The sequence below is a fragment of the Stenella coeruleoalba genome, assembly GCF_951394435.1.
Source record: "Stenella coeruleoalba genome assembly, chromosome: 17".
Lineage (NCBI taxonomy): Eukaryota > Metazoa > Chordata > Mammalia > Artiodactyla > Delphinidae > Stenella > Stenella coeruleoalba.
In genome coordinates this window covers 51,730,860-51,755,913 of record NC_137163.1, presented here as the reverse complement: position 1 = coordinate 51,755,913, position 25,054 = coordinate 51,730,860, and the positions used below count along the sequence as shown (strand labels likewise).

The 25,054-nt window shown below is 38.1% G+C and overlaps 1 protein-coding gene across 2 annotated transcripts in view; it reads left to right on the top strand.

The window, feature by feature from the left end:
• Window positions 1–25,054, top strand: part of WWP1 (WW domain containing E3 ubiquitin protein ligase 1) — a 115,052-nt gene that overhangs the window by 78,039 nt on the left and 11,959 nt on the right. For both annotated transcript variants that reach the window (XM_079901449.1, XM_079901450.1), the window contains 10 exons: window positions 4,356–4,410; window positions 4,495–4,579; window positions 4,710–4,838; window positions 9,991–10,066; window positions 10,175–10,246; window positions 12,612–12,700; window positions 16,730–16,889; window positions 20,449–20,582; window positions 20,668–20,808; window positions 21,509–21,629. In XM_079901449.1, the coding sequence (XP_079757575.1) occupies window positions 4,356–4,410; window positions 4,495–4,579; window positions 4,710–4,838; window positions 9,991–10,066; window positions 10,175–10,246; window positions 12,612–12,700; window positions 16,730–16,889; window positions 20,449–20,582; window positions 20,668–20,808; window positions 21,509–21,629 (1,062 nt within the window). The remainder of the gene's footprint in view (window positions 1–4,355; window positions 4,411–4,494; window positions 4,580–4,709; window positions 4,839–9,990; window positions 10,067–10,174; window positions 10,247–12,611; window positions 12,701–16,729; window positions 16,890–20,448; window positions 20,583–20,667; window positions 20,809–21,508; window positions 21,630–25,054) is intronic.

Below are 25,054 nucleotides of genomic sequence, written 5' to 3'. Positions count from 1 at the left end.
CAAGATATAATCTATCCTAGAGAATGTTCCATGAGCACTTGAGAAAAATGTGTATTCTGCTGTGTTTGGATGGAATGTCCTATAAATATCAATTAAGTCCATCTTGTTTAATGTATCATTTAGAGCTTGTGTTTCCTTATTTATTTTCATTTTGAATGATCTGTCCATTGGTGAAAGTGGGGTATTAAAGTCCCCTACTATGATTGTGTTACTGTCGATTTCCCCTATTATGGCTGTTAGTATTTGCCTTATGTATTGAGGTGATCCTATATTGGGTGCATAAATATTTACAATTGTTATATCTTCTTCCATTGATCCCTTGATCATTATGTAGTGTCCTTCTTTGTCTCTTTTAGTAGTCTTTGTTTTAAAGTCTATTTTGTCTGATATGAGAATTGCTACTCCAGCTTTCTTTTTGTTTTTTTTCTGCGGTATGCGGGCCTCTCACTGTTGTGGCCTCTCCCGTTGCAGAGCACAGGCTCTGGACACGCAGGCTCAGCGGCCATGGCTCATGGGCCTAGCTGCTCCGTGGCATGTGGGATCCTCCCGGACCGGGGCACGAACTTGGGTCCCCTGCATCGGCAGGCAGACTCCCAACCACTACCCCACCAGGGAAGCCCTCCAGCTTTCTTTTGATTTCCATTTGCATGGAATATCTTTTTCCATCCCTTCACTTTCAGTCTGTATGTGTCCCTAGGTCTGAAGTGGGTCTCCTGTAGACAGCATATATATGGGTCTTGTTTTTGTATCCAGTCAGCCAGTCTGTGTCTTTTGGTGGGAGCATTTAATTCATTTATATTTAAGGTAATTATCGATATGTATGTTCCTATTCCCATAATACTTAATTGTTTTGGGTTTGTTATTGTAGGTCTTTTCCTTCTCTTGTGTTTCTTGCCTAGAGAAGTTCCTTTAGCATTTGTTGTAAAGCTGGTTTGGTGGTGCTGAACTCTTTCAGCTTTTGCTTGTCTGTAAAGGTTTTAATTTCTTCATCAAATCTGATTGAGAACCTTGCTGGGTAGAGTAATCTTGGTTGTAGGTTTTTCTTCTTCATCACTTTAAATATGTCCTGCCACTCCCTTCTGGCTTGCAGAGTTTCTGCTGAAAGATCATCTGTTAACCTTATGGGGATTCCCTTGTGTGTTATTTGTTGTTTTTCCCTTGCTGCTTTTAATATGTTTTCTTTGTATTTAATTTTTGATAGTTTGATTAATATGTGTCTTGGCATGTTTCTCCTTGGATTTATCCTGTATGGGACTCTCTGTGCTTCCTGAACTTGATTAACTATTTCCTTTCCCATATTAGGGAAGTTTTCAACTATAATCTCTTCAAATATTTTCTCAGTCCCTTTCTTTTTCTCTTCTTCTTCTGGGACTCCTATAATTTGAATGTTGGTGTGTTTAATGTTGTCTCAGAGGTCTCTGACACTGTCCTCAGTTCTTTTCATTCTTTTTTCTTTATTCTGCTCTGCAGTAGTTATTTCCACTGTTTTATCTTCCAGGTCACTTACCCATTCTCCTGTCTCAGTTATTCTGCTATTGATCCCTTCTATAGTATTTTTAATTTCATTTATTGTGTTGTTCATCATTGCTTGTTTCCTCTTTAGTTCTTCTAGGTCCTTGTTAAATGTTTCTTGCATTTTCTGTACTCTATTTCCAAGATTTTGGATCATCTTTACTATCATTATTCTGAATTATTTTTCAGGTAGACTCCCTATTTCCTCTTCATTTGTTAGGTCTGGTGGGTTTTTATCTTGCTCCTTCATCTGCTGTGTGTTTTTCTGTCTTCTCATTTTGCTTATCTTACTGTGTTTGGGGTCTCCTTTTTGCAGGCTGCAGGTTCGTAGTTCCCGTTGATTTTGGTGTCTGTCCCCAGTAGCTAAAGTGGGTTCAGTGGGTTGTGTAGGCTTCCTGGTGGAGGGGACTAGTGCCTGTGTTCTGGTGGATGAGGCTGGATCTTGTCTTTCTGGCGGGCAAGTCCACGTCTGGTGGTGTGTTTTGGGGTGTCTGTGGTCTTATTATGATTTTAGGCAGCCTCTCTGCTAATGGGTGGGGTTGTGTTCCTGTCTTGCTAGTTGTTTGGCATAGGGTGTCCAGCACTGTAGCTTGCTGGTTGTTGAGTGAAGCTGGGTGCTGGTGTTGAGTTGGAGATCTCTGGGAGATTTTTGCCGTTTGATATTATGTGGAGCTGTGAGGTCTCTTGTGGACCAGTGTCCTGAAGTTGGCTCTCCCACCTCAGAGGCACGGCACTGACTCCTGGCTGGAGCACCACGAGCCTTTCAGCCACATGGCTCAGGATAAAAGGGAGAAAAAGTTGAAAGAAAGAAAGAAAGAAAGAGTGAGAGGGGGAGGGGGAGGGGGAGAGGGAGAGAAAGAAAGAAAGGGGGTAAAGTAAAATAAAGTACGATAAAATAAAATAAAGTTACTAAAATAAAAATAAATTATTAAGAAAAAAAAGTTTTTAAGTAAAAAAACAAAAAGAAACAGACGGACAGAACCCTAGGACAAATGGTGAAGGCAAAGCTATACAGACAAAATCTTACATAGAAGCATACACATACCCATTCACAAAAAGAGAAAAAGGGGAAAAAATAATATATCTTGCTCTCAAAGTTCACCTCCTCAGTTTGGGATGATTCGTTGTCTATTCATGTATTCCACAGATGCAGGGTACATCAAGTTGATTGTGGAGCTTTAATCCGCTGTTTCTGAGGCTGCTGGGAGAGATTTCCCTTTCTCTTCTTTGTTCTCACAGCTCCCGGGGCTCAGCTTTGGATTTGGCCCCGCCTGTGCGTGTAGATCGCCTGAGGGCGTCTGTTCTTTGCTCAGACAGGACGGGGTTAAAGGAGCCGCTGGTTCGGGGGCTCTGGTTCCCTCAGGCCGGGGGGAGGGAGGGGTACGGATGCGGGGCGAGCCTGTGGCGGCAGAGGCCGCCGTGACGTTGCACCAGCTGAGGCCCGCCGTGCGTTCTCCCGGGGAAGTTGTCCCTGGATCACGGAACCCTGGTGGGCTGCACAGGGTCCCGGCGGGGGAGGTGTGGAGAGTGACCTGTGCTCTCACACAGGCTTCTTGGTGGCGGCAGCAGCAGCCTTAGCGTCTCATGCCCGTCTCTGGGGTCCCCACTTTTAGCTGCGGCTCGTGCCCACCTCTGGAGCTCCTTTAAGCAGCGCCCCTTATCCCCTCTCCTCGCTCACCAGGAAACAAAGAGGGAAGAAAAAGTCCCTTGCCTCTTCGGCAGGTCCAGACTTTTCCCTGGACTCCCTCCCAGCTAGCCGTAGTGCACTAACCCCTTCAGGCTGTGTACACGCAGCCAGTCCTCTCCCTGCCCTCCGACCAAAGTCCGAAGTCCAAGCCTCAGCTCCCAGCCCCCTCCCGCCCCAGCGTGTGAGCAGAGAAGCCTCTGGGGCTGGTGAGTGCCAGTCTGCACGGATCCTCTGTGCGGGAATCTCTCCGCTTTGCCCTCCACACCCCTGTTGCTGTGCCCTCGTCTGTGCCTCCGAAGCTCCCCCCCTCTCCCCCCCACCCCAGTCTCTGCCCACGAATGGGCTTCCTAGTGTGTGGAAACCTTTCCTCCTTCACGGCTCCCTCCCACTGGTGCAGGTCCCGTCCCTATTCTTTTGTCTGTTTATTCTTTTTTCTTTTGCCCTACCCAGGTACGTGGGGGGTTTCTTGCCTTGTGGGAGGTCTGAGGTCTTCTGCCAGCGTTCAGTAGGTGTTCTGTAGGAGGAGTTCCACGTGTAGATGTATTTCTGATGTATCTGTGGGGAGGAAGGTGATCTCTGCGTCTTACTCTTCCGCCATCTTCCTCCCAATCTAGGCATTTGTTTTAAAAAGAACTGTGATAATTATTTTATTTTTAAACAAATAATGTTACCTCATTTTAACACTACAATTTTCTTTCTTTTTTTTTTCTTCCATTTTTAAAGTCTTTATTTAATTCGTTACAGTATTGCTTCTGTTTTATGTTTTGGTTTTTTGGCGGCAAGTCATGTGGGATCCTAGCTCCCCGATCAGGGATCCAACCCACACCCCTTAACACTATAATTTTCTATATGCTCTTTTCTCATGTCATTTCACTCCTGTGGACTATTATGGAAGGGCTAAGAGATTAAAGTACTGATGTCGATATATTATTTCTAAATCATTTTAGAAAAACTATTAATTTTATCACTTAATTGACTCCTCTTAATTCATGACAGTTTTAGGACTTTGTGTCTTGAAATTATTATATTCACATTCCTTTATCGTGTTTTTTAGAAAATTATTATAAAATGTGATTCTGCCAAGTGCTTAAGTTTATGCTTTTATATTAAAAACCTGTTTTTTAAATTTCTCCTCCCAACCCTTTTCTCCAATTAGGCTTCAATGTTAGCTGCAGAAAATGACCCATATGGGCCTTTGCCACCAGGCTGGGGTAAGCTAATATGTTGTTGGTAAAAATACCGGTAATGTATATATAGCAAATAGTTATTAAATGCTACGCTCACTCTGTTTTTAGAAAAAAGAGTGGATTCAACAGACAGAGTTTACTTTGTGAATCATAACACAAAAACAACCCAGTGGGAGGATCCCAGAACTCAAGGGTATGTATATACTGCAGCCTTACTTAAGTGATCTTAACACATGTCTGAAGATGAAATCAAGTAAACCTTGATTCAGACATTTTTAGCACCTAGAAAATGATCACCTTGTGACTGTAACTTTATCTTTTAGCCTACAGAATGAAGAACCCCTGCCAGAAGGCTGGGAAATTAGGTATACCCGGGAAGGCGTTAGGTACTTTGTTGATCATAACACAAGAACAACAACATTCAAAGATCCTCGCAATGGGAAGTCATCTGTGTAAGTGAAGTTCTTAAATGCTGTTTAATGAGGATATAAAGTTTCATTTCTAATTTAGCGTCAAGTTTAGCAACAAATTTTACTTTGTGTATTAAGAAAATCTACACAAGTAATACCCTAGTATACCTGCCTTTGCCCTACTTTATTACAGAATGGATTTGTGGCACATAATTCCTTAATAAGAACAATAGCAAATATTTAGTGATTACTATGTGCCAAGGATTCTTTTAAGCACTTTATATAAATTAGCTTTTTATCTTCCAAAAATTCCTTGAAGTAGATACTGTTATTTTCCAAGTGTAGAAACAGGCTTAGGGAGCATAACTAACTTTTGCAAAATCATAACGGCAAGTAATGGAAGTGGTTTCAGACCAAGGCAGTCTGTCCACAGAGTGTGCTCTTAAGAGATGCAACGTCAGAGAATGAGACATTCAACAAAATTGAATTTTCCAGGTAAAAAATAGCTTAATTATTTGAAAGATCTCTCCTTCATCCTTACTCTTAGGTGTGATATCTTTGCATCACTAAGAAAATAGAAGCAGCCATAACGTTTTTTACAAATTCCTACCATTACATCTATCTGCCTACCAGTATCTGTTTTCCCTCTTCGTTCTAAAGATGAACTGTCATTGTTCCTATCAAAGGCCAGTCCCTCTGGTGGCACACTAGATCTTCCCCCTCTTTTCCAATTAACTGCTCCATGAGTGATCATATTTCTGTCTTCCATCTTTCTCTGATGAATTATTCTCATCATCTATTAATTCTCTTAGATTGAAAATGAACAAGTAGAAAGCCATAACTCATCAACTTATAAATCCATTCAGTGAAAATTCATTTTTATTGCCACCCTTTACAAGAAAACTAACTGAATGAGTTGTCTTTATATTGCTATTTCTAATTTCTCTCTCAGACTGACAACAAGGAAGTTTCACTGACCCTGACCTTACTAAGGGTACCAGTGACCTCCACATAGTTGAGGGGTTGTTTTGCAGTTCTGTTTTGACACAATAAGGAGGATTTGACAAAAATTTCTCTCTCCTGGCAAAAGTATCAATAGTACAGGGACTCAACTTTCATGATTTCCTTCTGCCTTTTTGGTCTTACTTCTTCCTCTGTTTTTTGGGGTCCTCCTTTTCTCTTTAGCCTGTTAACATTGAAGTACCCAGAGCTCTGTCCTTAGATCTCTTTCCTTTTTTGTCCGTGCTCATTCTCTTGGTGAATATTATCCAGTGTCATGCTTTTAAAAAAATTTCTATATGCTGATGACTCACAAATGTTATCTCTAGCTTTTCACTTCTCACTTGAAATTTTGTTTCATATATTCAGCTGCTTACTTGATAACTCTGTTCATAACTTTTTCCTGATAACTGCCGTCAATCAGGCTTGTTCTGCCTGGGCTATTTCCATCTCAGTTGAAGGCAACTCTTAGGTGTGCTTGAGCCAGAAATCTTGGAATTATCCTCGACTGCTCTTTCTCTCTTACCTCACATACAGTCCATCAAGAATTCTAGTTACCACACCTTCAGAAGGTATCCAGGACCAGCTGTGTCTCGCCACATCCACTGCCACCACTTTGGTCCAAGCTACCATGCTCTCTCACTTGGAGTGGTGCCTCTTAAGTATTGCTCTGCTTTCTACCCACACCTCATGTAATACTATTCTCCATAAAGCAGCAAGACTTTTTAATTTTTTTCTTTTAATTTAAGTAAAAAGTTATTCCTTTGCAGAAAACCCTTCAGTGGTTTCCATCTCAATCAGAGTGAAAAGCAAAGTACTTACAGTGGCCTCCAAGCCCTTATGGCATCTGACCCCTATTACCTCTTCAACCTCATCTCTGATATTTCTTCTCATTCACTCTGCTTCAGCTTCCCTGGCCACTTAGCTGTACCTCAGACATCTGAGGCTTCCACATCTCGGCTTTCATTTCCTCTGCTTGGTATGCTCTTTGCCTCAATATTATCTATATGGCTTATGCCCACCATGTTTTTGCTCAAATACTGCTTTATCTGTGAACACTACTCTGTTTACCCTTTTCACAATTTAAAAATTCTTCCCTACTTCACTCCTTGTCCTTTTTTTTTTTGCGGTACGCGGGCCTCTCACTGCCGCGGCCTCTCCCGCCGCGGAGCACAGGCTCCGGTCACGCAGGCTCAGCAGCCATGGCTCACGGGCCCAGCCGCTCCGTGGCAGGTGGGATCTTCCCGGACCGGAGCACGAACCCGTATCCCCTGCATCGGCAGGCGGACTCTCAACCACTGTGCCACCAGGGAAGCCCCACTGCTTGTCCTTTTTACACTGCCTTTTCTTCCTTCTTGAGGAGCGGGAGTAGTGAGATATTTATCCCCTTCTAACACTGAATGTATATTGATAGTATACTTATTCATTCTATTTCTTGTCTATCTCCTTCACTAGTACATAGGCTGCACAAAACAGGTATTTTAGTCTGTTTTATTAACCAATAATACTCTCACTATCTAGAATAGTGCCAGATACATACTGTGCATTCTGTAAATATTTGTTGAATGAATTCACTTGAACCTGACAACAAAAGAGAACATTTTCCATCCATTCCAAAATGTTCCCTAAGACTCTGAAAGTTCTTTATGCTTCTCCCTTGTGACTAGTCTCAATGTGACTAGAACCTATCCCTACATGCCACCCACCCTGCTTCTTCCCTCGCTGACTAGCTGAACTGGGTGACTGGATATCACTTCTTCCTAGGAACTCAATTTTGCTTTGCTTACTCTCTTCAGCAATATTTGTTTCGATTTCAGATTAGTTTTAAGATGTGGTAGAATTTCCTTTCGTGTCTCTTCTATCTAGAGCCTTTCTCCTCCTTGGATTTAAGGGTTGTCAAGAAGCTTTTTTTGAAATAGTCAGGGGGGCTTCCCTGGTGGCGCAGTGGTTGAGAGTCCGCCTGCCGATTCACGGGACACGGGTTCGTGCCCCGGTCCGGGAAGATCCCACATGCCGCGGAGCGGCTAGGTCCATGAGCCATGGCCACGGGGCCTGTGCTCCGCAACGGGAGAGGCAACAGCAGTGAGAGGCCCACGTACCACAAAAAAAAAAAAAATAGTCAGTAGTAGACTTTAGTATTTTATTTAACTAACTTCTTTTTTTTTTTAAATAACATAGCTTTTTATTTTTGCAATCTAATATATGGTTGAAATCTAAAATGTGGCTGAAACCATGACCTCCCAAAAAGTGTAGAAAAAGCAACATATACCATCCACAGACAATTCCTGTTGCCAGTCCTGGTGTTACAACAAAATTCAATTTTATATTTTTATATTGTAGGTATCATGCCTACATGATGACATGTATCATGCCTGTTGGTTTTTTCCTCCCCCGCAATCTACATTCCTGCAAATCCTAATGTCAGTTTATTTTTGTTTTCTAATAAAAATCTCAATATGTTAGTGAGAATTAACCCTTTTTTTTAGTCCAAGGCTTTTATTGAGCACATTATTATAATTTTTTAATCATTAAAGATCTAAAACCTATAATATGAGTAAGACTTTAGGAATTTATATTTCAAGTTTTTCCACCTACTTACATGTCCAACAATAAAGAATTGGTCCAATAAGAATTACCCCTTTGAAACATTTTTTTCCCCTACAGTACTCTGTTAGGACTGCTGGATTATTTGAAAATCTGTCAGGTTTTTTTTAATATCCTTTTAAAATTTTTTTAAATTTTATTTTATTTTGCAATATATTTGATGTACAATGTTGTGTTAGTTTCAGGTGTACAGCAAAGTGATTTAGTTATACATATACATGTATCTATTCTTTTTCAGATTCTTTTCCGATATAGGCTATTACAGAGTATTGAGTAGAGTTCCCTGTGCTGTACCCTTGTTGATTATCTATTTTATTTTTTTATATTTTTTTGCCAGGCAAAAGTATTTTTGTGTGGATTTACATTTTCCCCCCCAATGGAAAGGTAGCTTTAATGTGCTAAAAGGATTCTTTTGACCTCTAGCTAAATTTGGGGTGTTACAGAAGATCCCTGAAACATCTCAAAGAGAGAGATTAAACTAATTAGATTTATTTGGTATGTTGAATTACATGGGAAGCATTGTCAAATGAGTGATGATAAACTTTCTTAGGTTATATGGGTAAATGTTATTAATATAAATGTTCTAGAAATTATATGCAGTTCCTAAAATTGGATATGTCCTGGTATAATGTTATGTCATAACTTTAGTTATTATCTTAAGATGTTATATGTTGCATAAATAACCAAATTTCTTGGTCAATTGCATTGTAATCAGGTCTTTAACCATGCCATTTTAAGTCTTTGACATTTATATTACTCTGATGCTTTTACAAAAATGAAGATCTTCAAGAAGGTTCATAGAAAGGACTTTTTTACAAATACAGGTTTCTGATAACTTTTAAATCATACCACCAAACTGGGTAAGAAATTACAGAACTCTAATGGAAAACCTGATGGCTTCATAAACTGCTAACAAGAGATCCGGATCAATAAGAATTAATTACATGGGACTGAATGAACTGATGAGTACAATTGATGTTTTATGACTTTTGTCTGAAACAGTAGTGGCTTTTAATATTTTTTTCCAAATATGAGGAAACCTTTCCTGTTAAGCTAACTATGACTATGTATCATATACATAAATATTGATATTCTATCACATATTATCACTGTTTTATACATTTTTTATTTATTTTGAGTTACCAACATATTTAATTTTGTTGCTGCTTCTCCACTCTGTTATCTGGGATTGTACCCCTTCTCCTTAAAAAATACTTTTTACTATTATCCTTCAGTTTGTTATGCTAATGACAAATCTGTTTTTGATTTTCTATAAATGTTTTCATTTTTTTTCCAAAAGATGCTTTTGCTTGCATACAATTCTTAGGTTTGCTGTTACATCCTTTTGGCACATTAACTAACTTTCTTTACAAAAGATCCATCCATACACATAATCTCCCTCTTTGTGTATGTTGTGTGTCCTCATTGCTCAAGTCTCTGTTGGCCCACTAAATATATCTTTACTTCTCTCCCAACAAGTAACCTTCCTATGGTCATTTGTAGGACCCTGGTACACTCCAATTTCATGCTAAATGTTAAATATCTAGCTTTATTATGAATTAACATATGGTTTGTTTTTGTTTTTCTTTAGAACTAAAGGTGGTCCACAGATTGCTTATGAACGCAGCTTTAGGTGGAAACTTGCTCACTTCCGTTATTTGTGCCAGGTACTACGGTGGTAAATAAATCTTCTGTTCATAATCATTTAGTTTTATCTTTACCCAATACCTGTCCTATAACTTACATGATATTACGATGTTATTTTTTGTTTTTAGTCTAATGCACTACCCAGTCATGTAAAGATCAATGTGTCCCGGCAGACATTGTTCGAAGATTCCTTTCAACAGGTAAGAAAGATGTTATCAGAATAAAATTGTACAGTCAGCCCTCTGTATCGGCAGGTACAGCATCCATGGATTCAGCCAACAGTGGATAGAAAATATTCCAGGGTGGCTTGGAAGGGGGACTCCAGAAAGTTTCGAAAGGCAAAATTTGAACTTTCTGCAGCCAGCAAATTCAGGCATACCTTGCTTTATTGTGCTTTAGTTTATTTCGCTTTGCAGGTACTGTGTTTTTTTACAGATTGAAGGTTTATGACAGCCTTGTGTTGAGCAGGTCTCTTGGCACCATTTTTCCAACAGCATTTGCTCACTTGGTGTCTCTGTGTCACATTTTCATAATTTCTTGAAATATTCCAAACTTTTTCATTACTATTAATTTGTTATGGTGGTCTGTGATCAGTGATCTTTGATTTACTATTGCCAAAAGATTATGACTTGCTCAGATGATAGCATTTTTTTAACAATAAAGAATTTTTGAATTAAGGTATGTACGTTGTCTTTTTAGACAAAATGCTATTGCACAGTTAATAGACTATAATACAGTGTAAACATGACTTTTATATGCACTGGGAAGCCAACAAATTCGTGTAGATTGAGTTATTTTGATATTCTCTTTATTGCAGTGGTCTAGAACCAAACCTGTAATATCTCCAAGGCATGCCTGTATTCATGTAGTGTTTATATTGTATTAAGTATTATAAGTAATTTAGAGACGATTTAAAATATATGGGAAGATATGCATAGGTTGGGCATCCTTAGATTTTGGTACCTGTGGGGGTGTCCTGGAACCCATGTACCTCGGATACTGAGAGAGACTGTACAACTTGAGTCACTGTATTCTGTATATCTAAAGGGAGTTAGGGCTTAGAAATGTTAAACCATTCAGAACACAGCTGTAACAATGACTACCACTTACTGAGTGTCCATTACAATAATAGTCATAATAAACCCCATCGTGCATTGAGTGACTGCCATATGCTTAGCACTGGCACCTTAGAGTTATCATTTCATTTACTTCATCCTCACAACGTCCCTTTGAGATGGCTCCTGTTATTATCTCCATTTTGCAGACACAGTACCTAGGCTGAGAGACAAAATCATCCTGCCGTGAATTAGATTACTAAAAGAAAGCTTAAAGAGCTTCTGGAACAAGTTGACACATTTTGACACTTATGTACTTTTCTAAGACTTTATTAACTCAAACAAAAAAGACATGATAATGCTACTAAACTATTTAAAATTAGATTGGTATAGGTACTGTATTCCATTTAAATGTTCCTCTAATAATCCTAGTGTTAATTCTTACCTCCTCTCGGTTTCTGTTTAAGCGTCATGATCTCAGACCTTGTTGGAGCACTCCATTTAAGATGATGAACTAAAATTCCCTTTGTGTACAGGTACATAGGGACTTCTATGTATACAAGCCAAAATGGAATAACAACTCTCTCAAGTCAGTGATGTTCAAACCTTAGCTTCATTTTAATAACTGTTGGAGTTTGGACAAGATACTAATATAGCTGTTTATTATCAAAACTTCTTTTGGTTTGAGTTGATAAATTCTTAGCTAGGCCCAAGCTCTGTGTGAACTTTGTTTTAGTAAGTAAGTGCACATCTAAATTCATGGTAGATTTTACTTTGCTTTGTCCCCTGGCCTGGGGAGAATCGTGCTGTGCAATTTTGAGCCAGTGACTTCCAGTGAAGTGGAGGCCTGCACAGGTGAGCTGTGCCCCAACCCAGACCAGTCTTGGCTTTGGGAAGTAATTCATTTTTATCCAGAATTAAAGCCTATTTACTAGTAACTTTAGTATAAGCCTTTAAGGATTATAAAAATTTGGTATAGATACTATTTTAAGATATACTTTTTTATGCTTAAATTTATAATCTTATAAATAATTCTTCACAATAGCTGAGTTCCTTTCCTACTGAGAAGTGGAATGTGTGGTATAAGCAGGACCTCTAATAACTTTTGCTTCTCAGTAAGTGTTGCTAGCCAAAAAAACTTCCAAGTCACCTTTTACAAGATTCTGGTAAAATTTGGAGAGTGACAGAGGAGGGAATATTTTCTAACCTTAAAAACTTTTCTGTGTCAAACTGTTCCTCTCTGCTACTAACCCAAAGTAGGACTACCATTTAATACCAGAAGAGGGGAAAGAGATTTATGAAAATGTATCAGAGAAAGCTTAGGGGAGTAAGATACATCTTTGCTAGTTTGTGGAACAAACCAGTTATCTCTTGAGTTAAAAGCATTGTTGTATAAGGTAAGGAAATGTGTAATTTTTGAAAATACAGATGAAATTAAAATAAAATTGTTTTGGAGGAAACTTGTGTTATACGTGAGTGATTAAATATCCTTGTTTTTGTTTTTAATTAGATTATGGCATTAAAACCCTATGACTTGAGGAGGCGATTATATGTAATATTTAGAGGAGAAGAAGGACTTGATTATGGTGGTCTAGCAAGGTAAAATAAAAACCATATCTGCTTTGAAATAAGTGTATCTCCATTGTATGCAGTGGGTATATTCTTGAAATGATATATTTTTTCAACAGCAATCCAAAATTATTTTTAAAAACAAAAATTGAAATATTCACATAAGTCTAGCAGTAACCATTATTATTATTATGTTGGTTATCCAGTACATTTTCTCTGCCTATTAGGTTGACCCTTGAAAACATGGGGTTTAGGGATGCTGACCCCTACATTGTCAAAAATCTGCATACTGCTGTCTCTGCTTCAGAAACCAAGGAGTATAGGATTAATAGATACAAACTACTATACATAAAATAGATAAGCAACAAGGATTTACTGTATAGCACAGGAAATTATATTCAGTATCTTGTACAAACCTGTAATGGAATATAGTCTGAAAAAAATATAACTGAATCACTTTGCTGTACACCTTAAACTAACACAATATTGTAAATCAACTATATTTCAATTAAAAACAAAACAAAGGAATTGATAAGTGACTCACCCAAGGGCCGGAAGCTGAAGCAGTTTGGACAGAATCTGGACTCGAACCCTAGTTCTTTTGATTCCACACACTGTTATCTCTAATTGAACACAGACATTTCCCCACACTTAAAGATTTGTAAAATGAAAATACAGGTACCATGTTTATTGAAAACAATCCACATAAAAGGGGACCTGCAAAGTTCAAAAGCATGTTTTTCAAGGGTCAACTGTATATAAGTTTGAATATATGTGTGATATCGTACATACTTGCTGTTTTTTAAAACAGAATTGATCATACAATATGCACAATATAGCAGCCTGATTTTGTTATTTTTTTATATCATGGACATCTTTCCATATCATTTATAGAGCTAATACTAATGGTTGCACAGTACTCCATTGTCTGGAGATAGCATAATTAATGGATCAGCATCCATAAGGTTGTTTCTTATTCTTTGCTATTGTATCAGTTTATGCTGGTTTTATGTTTGTGTTTTTAATCCAGTCTGAGTCCTTTTGAGAATAAAGTTTTCCACATTCACTAAGTATATTGTTAACAGGCATTTGTGAAGCAATAAGAATGGGCAATCCTTTTTATTTAATTTTTTCCCCTCAATTGCTTTGCCCAAACCTAATTTGACAGCAATTTATTTTTTAGTAAAACACTTTCATTAAATATTTCCAAAGAATTAAACTTGCTTTTCATAGAAACAACTCTCTTTTTGAACTCATATTTCACAGGTGTACAGAATTACATAATCACAATTTTAGCACAGCTGGCTTTTAAAAAGAGTTGTGGGACTAGGTACAACTGGTGGAGGTATATATGTGGGATTATCAGAGCTGGTTGTATTAACATATTTTCTCATCTAAAACATTAAGTTTTTTCTGAAAAGAAACTACCTGTCACAATGGATATTCATATCACATCTATTGGGATTTGTCTCAATTTCAGAAATGTTCAGACATTAAAAAGAAAGGTACATCTTAGAAATGAAATACGGTATTATTTTTACAGTGTCTGACTTTATAACAGTCACATCCTTATCTGAACCCTTTATTACCTTAACTGTTTGGGTTTTATTTTATATTTTGACGGTTTTAATGCATGTAATGTATGTAGTCAGTTACTCCACACCGTGATTTTCTTATTCCCAAATTCTTTATTTTGATTCATGTATTGGTTTTGGTTTAGTCAGGAGTTCACAAGGGTGACATATTCCTGTAGTTTTGCATGCTTGAGAACGTGTTTTCTGTTGCTTTTGTATTTAAACAACAACTTCACTAGATATAAGTTTCTCACACAACACTAATTCCTCCAGTACTTTGTAGACATTGTTTTCCTGTCTTCTAGTATTGAATGTAAGCACTGTGAAGTGGGAGGCCAGCACCTTGTAGGAAGCTTTTTCCTCTGGGTGCCCACATAGGCCTTTTCTTTGAAGTTCATTAATTTCATTGTTGATTGTTTTATATCTTTTTTTAGAAACATATTAAGATCTTCCTTAATTTAAGGGAAATTTTCTTCTATTATGTCTTTGAATATTTTTTCTGTTCCATTTGTTCCATTTTTCTTCAGGAACATCAATCATGGGTATGTGGAATCTCCTTTGTCAGTCTTATATGTCTGTCATCTTTTCTCTGATCATTTTTATCTTTGTGCTTTTTCATTTTGTTTTGATTTTTCTGAAGCCTATCCTCATGTCACTGTTTGCAGTACTGCCCTACATTTTGCTGCTTCTAATGTGATTTTTCATTGTTAGTGGTTTTACTGTTTTCTTCTCTAGGCTCTGCTAGTTCATTTGTCGTCTAATAATTTTTTCAACCTCTTGTAACTCTTTAGTTCATTTGAGAGTGTGTGGAAGAATATGTTGAAAGGGAACTCTTTGCCTCTTGCTAGTTAGAATTTTTCTTTCTTTTTTCTTACCATTAGAGTATAGGTTAGATGCCATGTGGTAGTCATTCTTTTTTTGAATTTACTCAGTTTTCTCTGGGCTGTTGTTTGCTAAAAGTGATCTGCAACAACTGGGAATTTTATTTCTAGTTTTTGTGTCTAAACACATTCTCACTAGATCTGTTCAGTCCTCTTCCCTGGGTACATGTCTTACTTCTGCCTCATTACAGTGCGAAGTCGACTTGCTTCAGCTACTTATGTTGGGACTGGATTTCGTTTTATAAATTGGTGTTTATCATTTCTCAGTTGATTTAGACTCCCTTCTCTACCCTTCAGTAAGTCTCCAAGATTGTGTTTTAAAAGTTTTGGAAAAACATTTGTAAACAGGCTGCCAGGCCAGATCTAACCTGCACAGTGATGGCCCCCCATTGTGATTTTAAATTTTTCTATGTTACTTAACGACATTAAAGGAAATCACTAGATGCCTGTGAATCAAGATTTCTGGCTTATCTTTAAAATCACTTACCCAACTTCTCACATGGCATCAGTTGACCGAATCAGAGTAGCTTCTTCCCCTGTAGGGTAGCGTATACTCTTTTTCACTTCCTGTCCACCACTGCCAAGTTGTCTAATGACTATGATTATATGCCTGGAAGTAATTCTTCCTTAAGACTGATGATAACTTTTATCAGGGATACAATGAGGAATAGGGGGTTGTGGCTAAGTAGAGAATGTCAGCCCATGCAGAGAAGGAAACCCCTTGTACTCACTTACTGATACCTGTAGACATTTGAGTTTGGAACCCTGCATTAGAAGAAATTGCTGTTGAAGAGAGTCTTTGCAAATTGAGTTTATTTTGTAATATAAATTATTAATCTTTTATCTAGTTGGGTTTTGTATATTGGACTTTTTAAAATGAGGCAAACTAGGTGGTAATAAGTTAGAGAATGCCTTCACATTTAAAGATTTCATCTTTTAAAATTTTAGTTCCTTTTTTAATGCATTGGCAAGAAAAAATGTAAACTGTTCCATAGCAGCAGTGCTTTGTCTCTCAGTATCACCAGCAAATATTTATTAAAACCTATTGCATATAGGTTGTAGGATGCCTATGAGAGTTAAAGATATAAAAAATATATAGAGGTATGGCTTTTGTTTTTGAGGAGCTTACAGTCTGGTGGATGTAGTGGTCAAGTGGGCCAGTTAAGTGCAGAAAAATGACTACTGTTGTGAGGTTGTTACCACAAAGTAAAGTATTCAGTGACTGAGACACTGAATACACTGAAAATTGCTTCAAAAAATTGCTAAAGTGGAATTGATCTAAGCTGGACTTGAAAGAGAAAGTGGGATCCCCATAGGCTAAGCTGACGTGGAGGATTCATACACAAACAAAAATATGGCATAGGAAGAAGCACGCTATATGTCAGAAACACCAAGTTTATAGTTTGGCAACTCAGGAACTGGCAGGTAACTTGGAATGGAAGGCTACATTGCAGAGAAACTTAAATGGAGGGCTAAGGAATTGGACAGCAGAGTTGTTAAAGGCTGTTGAGCAGAGGTATGATGTATGGATGGATGTATTTAAGATCTGTTTTTAAATTCATACGTATGGGTGCTAAAAATAATGTTGACCTATTTTCTTGTAGAGAATGGTTTTTCTTGCTTTCACATGAAGTTTTGAACCCCATGTATTGCTTGTTTGAGTATGCTGGCAAGAACAACTACTGTCTGCAGATAAATCCAGCATCAACCATTAATCCAGACCATCTTTCATACTTTTGTTTCATTGGCCGCTTTATTGCTATGGTGAGTCCTGACTTTCCATTACCTATTTATTTATTTAAACTTTGCTTATTTCAAAAGTATTTTAGAGAGGACTTTATAAAAAAATTATACACATTATCCTTGATTATGTGTGTTCACAAATTTTCTTACCAAGGAAGTTTGCCCAGAGAGTATCAATATATAGTTTATTTTTTGAGTACCTGTGTGAAATCAAGGTTATGAGTATGAAGATTATTGATATAGCCACTTGGTCTTTAAAAGTTCTTTCATTTAAGCCTAATTATAGTATGACCACTTTTCTATAACAGGAAAATCTGAGTTGTATAATAATTGAACTCGATTAATGTTTTTGGAATTTTCAGAGCTTTGCAGAAGGTCTTGTGGGACTATGGCCTTCTTGAGAAGTGTTTGTATTTATTTATTTGCACTTTATTGTCTGTTCATTCACTTAGCAAATATTTATTGAGTGCCTACTACTATGTGGTATCATAGTATGAGAGGGATGAAACCATGAAAAAAAGACACAGTCCCTGTTCTCAGGGATCTAGATTCTGTTAGAGGGAGGCAAAGAATAAATAAGTAGGTACTGAAGGAAAGGCAGTGTTGCTCTTTTATTTAATATGACTAGAGGAGGCCTCTGATGGGTAACACATGAACAGAAATAAGAAGAAAGTAAGGGGTTGAATCATGCAAATATTTTGGAGAACAATATTCTAGGCATAGGGAACAGCAAGAAAAATGGGTCTTAGGTGGAAGTACATTTCTGAATGAAAAATGTCGTGGCTGGAGCAGAGTATCTGAGAGAGAATGTGGTAGGAGATGAGGTTGAGAGGTAGTGTGTGGAATCTTTGAGAAATTCCCTTAAGCATTTTGAGCAGGGAGTGACATAGTCTAAGTAACATAATGTGACTTAGGTTTTATTAAGCTGACTTTCCTGCTGTGTAGAAAGAGACTGTAGTTGAGGGCAGAGGAATGCAAGAGGAGGAGCAGGAAGACCACTTGCAGCAACCCAGGTGAGCGGCAGTAGTGGCTTGGACTTGAACGGTGTAGCAGTGGAGGTAGTGAGGCATGCTTTGGATTCTGAATATATTCTGCAGGTAGAGCCAACAGGGTCTCCTGACCATTTAGATGCAGGGTGTGAGGGAGAGTCAAGTACGGCACCAAGCTGTCTGGTTGCAGTTGCCGTTTCCCAGGACAGCAGGGTTGTGGCCAGAGGAAATGTGGGGGGTGGAGGGAGTCCAGAATTGGAATTCGGTTTGTTTAAGATGCCTGCAGACACTCAAGTGGAGATGTAGAATAGGTAGTTGGATATACAAGGCTGGCCATGAGGGGATATCAAGGTAAGGCGTGTGACCATTTAAAGAATAAGTGTGGACAGAGAAGACGTTTAAGGACACGTAAACTGGGGAGATAAGAAGGAACCAGCAAAAGAGCTGAGGCAGAGGAGGAGATAGGAGAATCAAATAAGAACGGTTTCCAGAAGACAGAGGAAGAAGGAAGTGTGTTTCCAGAAGGAAGAAGTGGTCAACTGTGTCCGATGCTGGTAGGCTGAGCAAGTTGAGGTCTGAGAAGTAACCCTTTGACTTGGCCAGGTGAATGATACTCAGGGGCAGTGGAGAGGAACGATTGGAGGGAGTGAAAGGAAGAGAGAATGCAAGGAAAAGTGGAGACAACAAATATAAGCAGATCTTTTTAAAGAAGCTTGCTATAAAGGACTATAGAGAAGTTGGGCAGTAACCAGAAGTACGTAAGGAACCAAGAATAGGAGGAGGATGAAACATCTTCTCTGTTGATGATAAGAGAAGAAAGAATTTGAGGATGTCAGCGAGATAGGGAATATGGGAGCAATGACCTTGAATAGGAGAGCAAGGAGGAGATCTGTTTAGTTGCACAGAGAAGCAATAGAGAGCTTCTCTGTAATAAGAGTACATAGATTCAGACGCGATCAGTGAGCAGATGTGGTGGAACACACAAAAGTTCTCTTACAATGGCTCTGTTTCCTCAGTGAAATAGAAAGCAAGATCATTAGCTCAGAGTGAGGAGGTACTTGAGGAATGAAGTAATCATCTGGGAGAGTGGGAGACTGTGAATGCAGTGGGCTCCCACCTGAGGGCGTTGGTCATGAACCAGTCAGCATGGTTGCATATACACTTCTGGCATGTTCCACTGCCCAGGCATAGGCGTGGAGTGGGTGGACAGTTGTATTTAGCTAGGCTTTGGATTTTGCCAGAAATACAAAGGTATTGATGTATTTTTATACCAGGGAGACAGGATTTGAAGGTACAAGGGAGGAATTTTGATGATTGAAGGTGGACTCTAAACTGAGAAAGGGGAGAGAGAACTTCACAAGGGGGCTGAGAGAGAGAGAGTGATAAGGTAACAGGTTCCCTGATTTGTTTAGATCCCAGTGGAGTCAAATGTTGCTGGTGTTATTACTAAGGGCAGTGAGCTGGAAAATTAGGTGTTTGGAACTGAGTTTATGCAGGATTGCAGCTAGCGCTAATCATAGTGTCTAGGGTATGGTGTTGAGAATGTTTAGCTAAGTTAGACACTAAGATCATGGAAAGGACTATAACTCCAGGGTAGTAAAAGAATCATCAGTGTAGATGTTGAAATCTTCAGAATGATGGTGGTCATGTCAAAAAACACAGCATTGAAGAGTAAAGGGGAGAAACCCGGAGACCTAAGGATGACTGCGGCAAGGAGGTTGGGGGTGGTGAGCCACGAAGGCAGTGAGGTGGCATGGGCTTGAAATTGAAAGCTGGGGCAGGTTAGGGAGGTGACATTAGTAATGAGAAGCAACACACACCCCACTCCTAGGCCTGGTGACATGAGGGAGGATAGGAGAGAAACAGCCATCCCTCTGAGAAGATTTGAAAGGAAGCAGGGTCCTCAGAAAAATGCCAGATTTGTGTTACAACAAGATGCTAAAGGATCTTCAAAGAATGAGTGGAGGATGTGGGGGATTTTGCTAATATGATGGATCATGAGCTTCAGAGGGCAAAACACAGTAGGTGGTTTTGAGAGTTTGGGGAGATGAGAGACATGGAATCAGATATCAAAGTGGACGGGCAGATCGTGGTGAGAGTCAAGGTACTGCAGGTCTGGGACTTCCTGCGTTGACTCTTGTGAATAGGAGTGAAGGCACCACGGGGTTAGTCTTGAAGATCTCTTAGGCAACTGTGAGATAAGAAAGCGGGGGTGGGGTCTTTCCAGGTGCATGCACGGTGGCCCTGAGACGCCTTCATTTCTCCATCCAGTGGGGTTAATGTAATTCGTGAAACATATTAGAAAGAGTGGGGGTTTGATAAAGCTCCATTATCATCCTCTTTTACAGTTTTTGATAGGACATGGTAAGCTAAGTGTTTGACCTCAGTTAAAGAGATGCTGTTTTAACTCTGTAAATTTGTTTTTCATACTTAGCATTTTATATAATATTTACGTTTTCATGATTTATGCTGATTACTTATTACTTTTTTTGCCTGTAAAGCCTCATGATTTCTCTGTTATCATTGTGCTCTGAATAAGAAAATTGTTACTCTGTAATTTTTTAAATAACATTTTTTGTTTTTCTTGGCAGGCACTTTTTCATGGAAAGTTCATTGATACTGGTTTCTCTTTACCCTTCTACAAGCGTATGCTAAGTAAAAAACTGACTATTAAGGATTTGGAATCTATTGATACTGAATTTTATAACTCCCTTATCTGGATAAGGTTTGAAGATTTATCTTTCAATAAGGTATTTTCTTGAAATCAGTTTTACATATTTTGTTAATTAGTGGTTGTATATATCACCCAGAGACAACAATATTGAAGAATGTGGCTTAGAAATGTACTTTTCTGTTGACATGGAGATTTTGGGAAAAGTTACTTCACATGACCTGAAGTTGGGAGGTTCCAATATCCTGGTGACGGAGGAGAATAAAGATGAATATATTGGGTAAGGTGATTACCTGATTGACCTTAATTTCTATAAGTACTAGAGCATGTTAGAACTATCTATACCCTTACCTTTATCCCTTGTTTGTGCCTCTGGGAAGATGTTCCACATTCATTCCCTCTTTCACTTAGCCTTTTTAATCATTTTTCTCTCTACTCAGTCTTCCTCTCAATTTATAAACATGCTCTGACACTGCTCAAAAATCAAATGTAGTAAAAAAAAAACAACAAAAAACCCAGTTCCCTTGCCTCTGACATACATTTAAGTTCTTCTCAACAGTACCAGTGTTCTTGAAATAAGAGTATGTATGATGACCTTCACTTTCCCACTGCCACCCGCTGTATGCATCCTACTTTTGTCCCGATCAAAAATCAGAGAACATTGGCAGCCTCTTCATTTCTAGATGAGGAGACAGAGGTGCTCTGTTCGATAGTAGCAAAACCAAGCCAGGAGCCACGCCTGCCTAAGCACTCTAATGCTCATTTCCTATTCCATCTCACTTTCCCTTTTTAACTGACTCTTAATAGTGCTCACCACAACTTCTGTTGTGAAACTGTGTTCTCTTGAATTCTGTACGATTCATACAGCATACTGATTTTCTTCACTTTCTTTTTTAATGATGGTTAAGAAGTACTCTGTGTTTTTAGCCTTTTACCTCACATACAAATTACCTGTTTTTAAATACCATCTTTATTTTCAGTTTAATGACAGAGTGGCGTTTTTCTCGAGGAGTACAAGAACAGACCAAAGCTTTCCTGGATGGTTTTAATGAGGTTGTTCCCCTTCAGTGGCTGCAGTACTTTGATGAAAAAGAATTGGAGGTTAGGATCTTTTATTATGCTATTATAGGGAATGTTAATGGGAGGAGGGACTGTTGTTACACACTTTTACAAAAGAATGTCCACAAGTTTTAAAATCATGTGGCACAATCTTCAATCCTCTCTCATTCATCCAAATGTTCAGGGGGTACTAAAATCCCAGCATTGGGTAAAGGTCTTAAGTTCTCCAAAATGTGCTGATGTCATGAGCACAGAATCATCAATCAGTGCCAACTGTTAGGGCTCCTAAAGAGTGAGTGCAACCTTATTAATAATTTGGGGAACTCCTGGTTTAGTAGTGAGTTACCTCAAAGATTAGATTTCTAAGTCATGAGTTCTTAGTGGTCTTAACTGTACTTCAGAATTGTTAGAAGTACAATGTATCAGAAATGCTTTTTCTCTTTCTTTTCTTTTCTTTCCTTTTTTTTTTTGTTTTGGTGATAAAATACACATAACATAAAATTTACCATCTTGAACGTTTTTAAGTGTACAGTTCAGTAATGTTACGTATATTCACAGTATTGTGCAGCCAATCTCCAGAACTTTTTCATTTTGCAAATCTGAAACTCTATACCTATTAAACAACTCCCCATTTCCTCTTCCTCCCTAGCCCCAGGCAGCTACCATTTTACTTTCTGTTTCTGAGTTTGACTAACTCTCATTACCTCATATAAGTGAAATCATACAGTATTTGTCTTATTGTGGCAGGCTTATTTCAGTTACCATAATGTCCTCATGGTTCATCCATATGGTAGCATATGTAAGAATTTCTGTCGTTTTTAAGACTGAGTAATATTCCGTTGTATGTATATACCACATTTTGTTTATCCATTCATCAATCAATGGATCTTTGGGTTGCTTCCACCTTTTGGCTATCGTGAATAAAGCTGCTATGAACATGGGTGTACAAATATCACTTTGAGACCCTGCTTTCAGTTCTTTTGGATATATACCCAGGAGTGGGATTGCTGGATCATATGGTAATTCTCTAGTTAACTTTTTGAGGAACTGCCACACTGTTTTCCATAGCGGCAGCACCATTTTACATTCCCACCAAAAGTATGTGAGGCTTCCAACTTTTCCACATCTTTGCCTATACTTGTTATTTTCTGTTTTTGTTTTTAATAATAGCCATTCTAATGGACGTGAGGTGATAGCTCACTGTGGTTTTGATTTGTATTTCCCTAATGATTAGTTATTGTGAATTCTCCAAGTCTTCTCCACATTAGATTAGAACACAGGCAGGGCGTTAGGAAGGTGCTTGCATTTCCCCCCACCTTCTTTGGGGGGCAGCCATCTTTGGTCCTCTATTAAGAAACTTGGTTTGTTCGTGTAATCAAATGTGCATATGAAATATTAGCATTTTAAATTTTATACAGTAATATCCCTACGTAGGAATTAGCCTTCTAGAAACTCTGACATGGCAAGTATATGAAAATCAGGACTCTGAGCCTGAATTACATGTAGACTCTGTAAACCTGGTTAACATCTCTTAATAGCTTGCTTACACAAATTAGCAGAAATGCATTAGTAGAATGGAAGATACTTTTTAGAGTAGTATTAATCATATTTTAAGTCACCGACTTCATTAAGAATCTGAAGAAAATTTTAAAACTTTGTATACTCAAAATGCATATACCTAAAACATTCCATACCCCCGATTAAGAACTCCTGCTTTAGAGGCCCACTCAGTGAAGGAGGGATGTTACGGCAAGAGCCTGACATTCGAGCTGAGATGAAACTGAAACAGTAAATCGACAAGGATATTAATAGGTGCATACTTTATATCACCCTTGGCAGCATTTACAGTCTTTACATAGAGGCTTGTGAAATAGCTTGGCCATAAGATAATTTCCTTACACAGAGAAGGAGACTAAAGCCCTTATTGATTACTGATTTACCTTTAGCTCATAGTACAGAGCTGTGAGAAAATGGACATTCGTGTTGTTTTGTTTTGCTTTGCCTCGACTTTTCTCCTCTTGTTCTTTCTTTTACTCCCATTCATTGTCTCTCTTAACCATGAATAATACCACAATAAGGGATATTCACACCATTATCCAAAATAATGGTTATTCATAATCATGCCATGCCCCTTTTTATAGGTTAAAATCTGTTTTAACTTTAAGAAGATAAAACAGTCATTCTTTGTAAAAAAAAAAAAAACTCTCATCACACTAGGAATAGAAGGCAACTTCCTCAGTTTGATAAAGGGCATCAACAAAAAAGATAAACCCTAACATCATTCTTAACGGTGATACCTTGAATATTTCTCATTGAGATTGGGAACAAGGCAAAGTTGTCCACTCTCACCACTTTTGTTCTACATTGTACCAGATTCCTGAGCCAATGCAGTAAGGCAAAAGTAGAAGCAAAAAGATTAAAAAGAAGTAAAACTGCCTTTATTCACAGATGATAACATGATTGTCGACTTAGAAAAATCCTAAGGGACCTACCAAAACTACTACTAGAAATAATAGTGAATTTAGTAAGACTGTAGGGTACAAGGTCAGTGATTTTAAAAATCAATTGTATGTCTTCTATATGCTAGCAGCAAACATTTAGAAATTGAAATTTCAAAGTTTCATTTACTAAAGCATAAAAAAAATGAGCAAATTTAGCCAAAGGCCTGTAGGAACTCTACAGTAAAAACTTAAAACATTGCTCAGAAAAATTAAAGAAGATTTTAGTAAGTGGAGAGATATACCATGTTATGTATTGGAAGACTCAATATTGTAAATATGTCAATTTTCTCTAAATTGAGCTGTATATTCAACACAATCCCAGTCAATATCCCAGCAGAATTTTCTATAGAAACTGACAGGCTAGTTCTAAAATTACAAGGAAATGCAAAGGGTCTAGATTAACCAAAACAATTTTGAAAAGGACAAGCTTGTAGGATGTTAACTACCAGATTTCAAGACTTATTATAAAGCCATAGTAATTAAGATAGTGTGGTATTTGTGCAAGGATAGACAAAGAGATCAGTGGAACACTTAGAGAGTCCAGAAGTAGACCCATATGTATATTGTCGATTGGCTTTCATCAGAAGCAATATAGTTTGATGGAGAAAGGGGAAGTCTTTTAAACAAGTGATGCTGGATCAACTTGATATTCATATGGAAGAAAATTAATCTTAAACCCTACTTCAGCTCATAAACAAAGATTAATTTAAAATAAATCATAAACATAAATATGAAAGTGAAAAAGAAAACATAGAAAAATCTTAGTGTGGACAGAAGTGTCTTAGGAAGAACACAGTAAAGCAGTAGACCACACACACCCACAAAGGATGTTGGACTTCATCAAAACTAAAAACTTCCTTTCAAAAGATGCTGTTAAGTAAATGAAAAGGCAACCTACACACTGAGAGAAGCTCTTGAGACAAAGGTCTTGTATCCAGAATATATTAAAAACTTGTAACTCAGTAA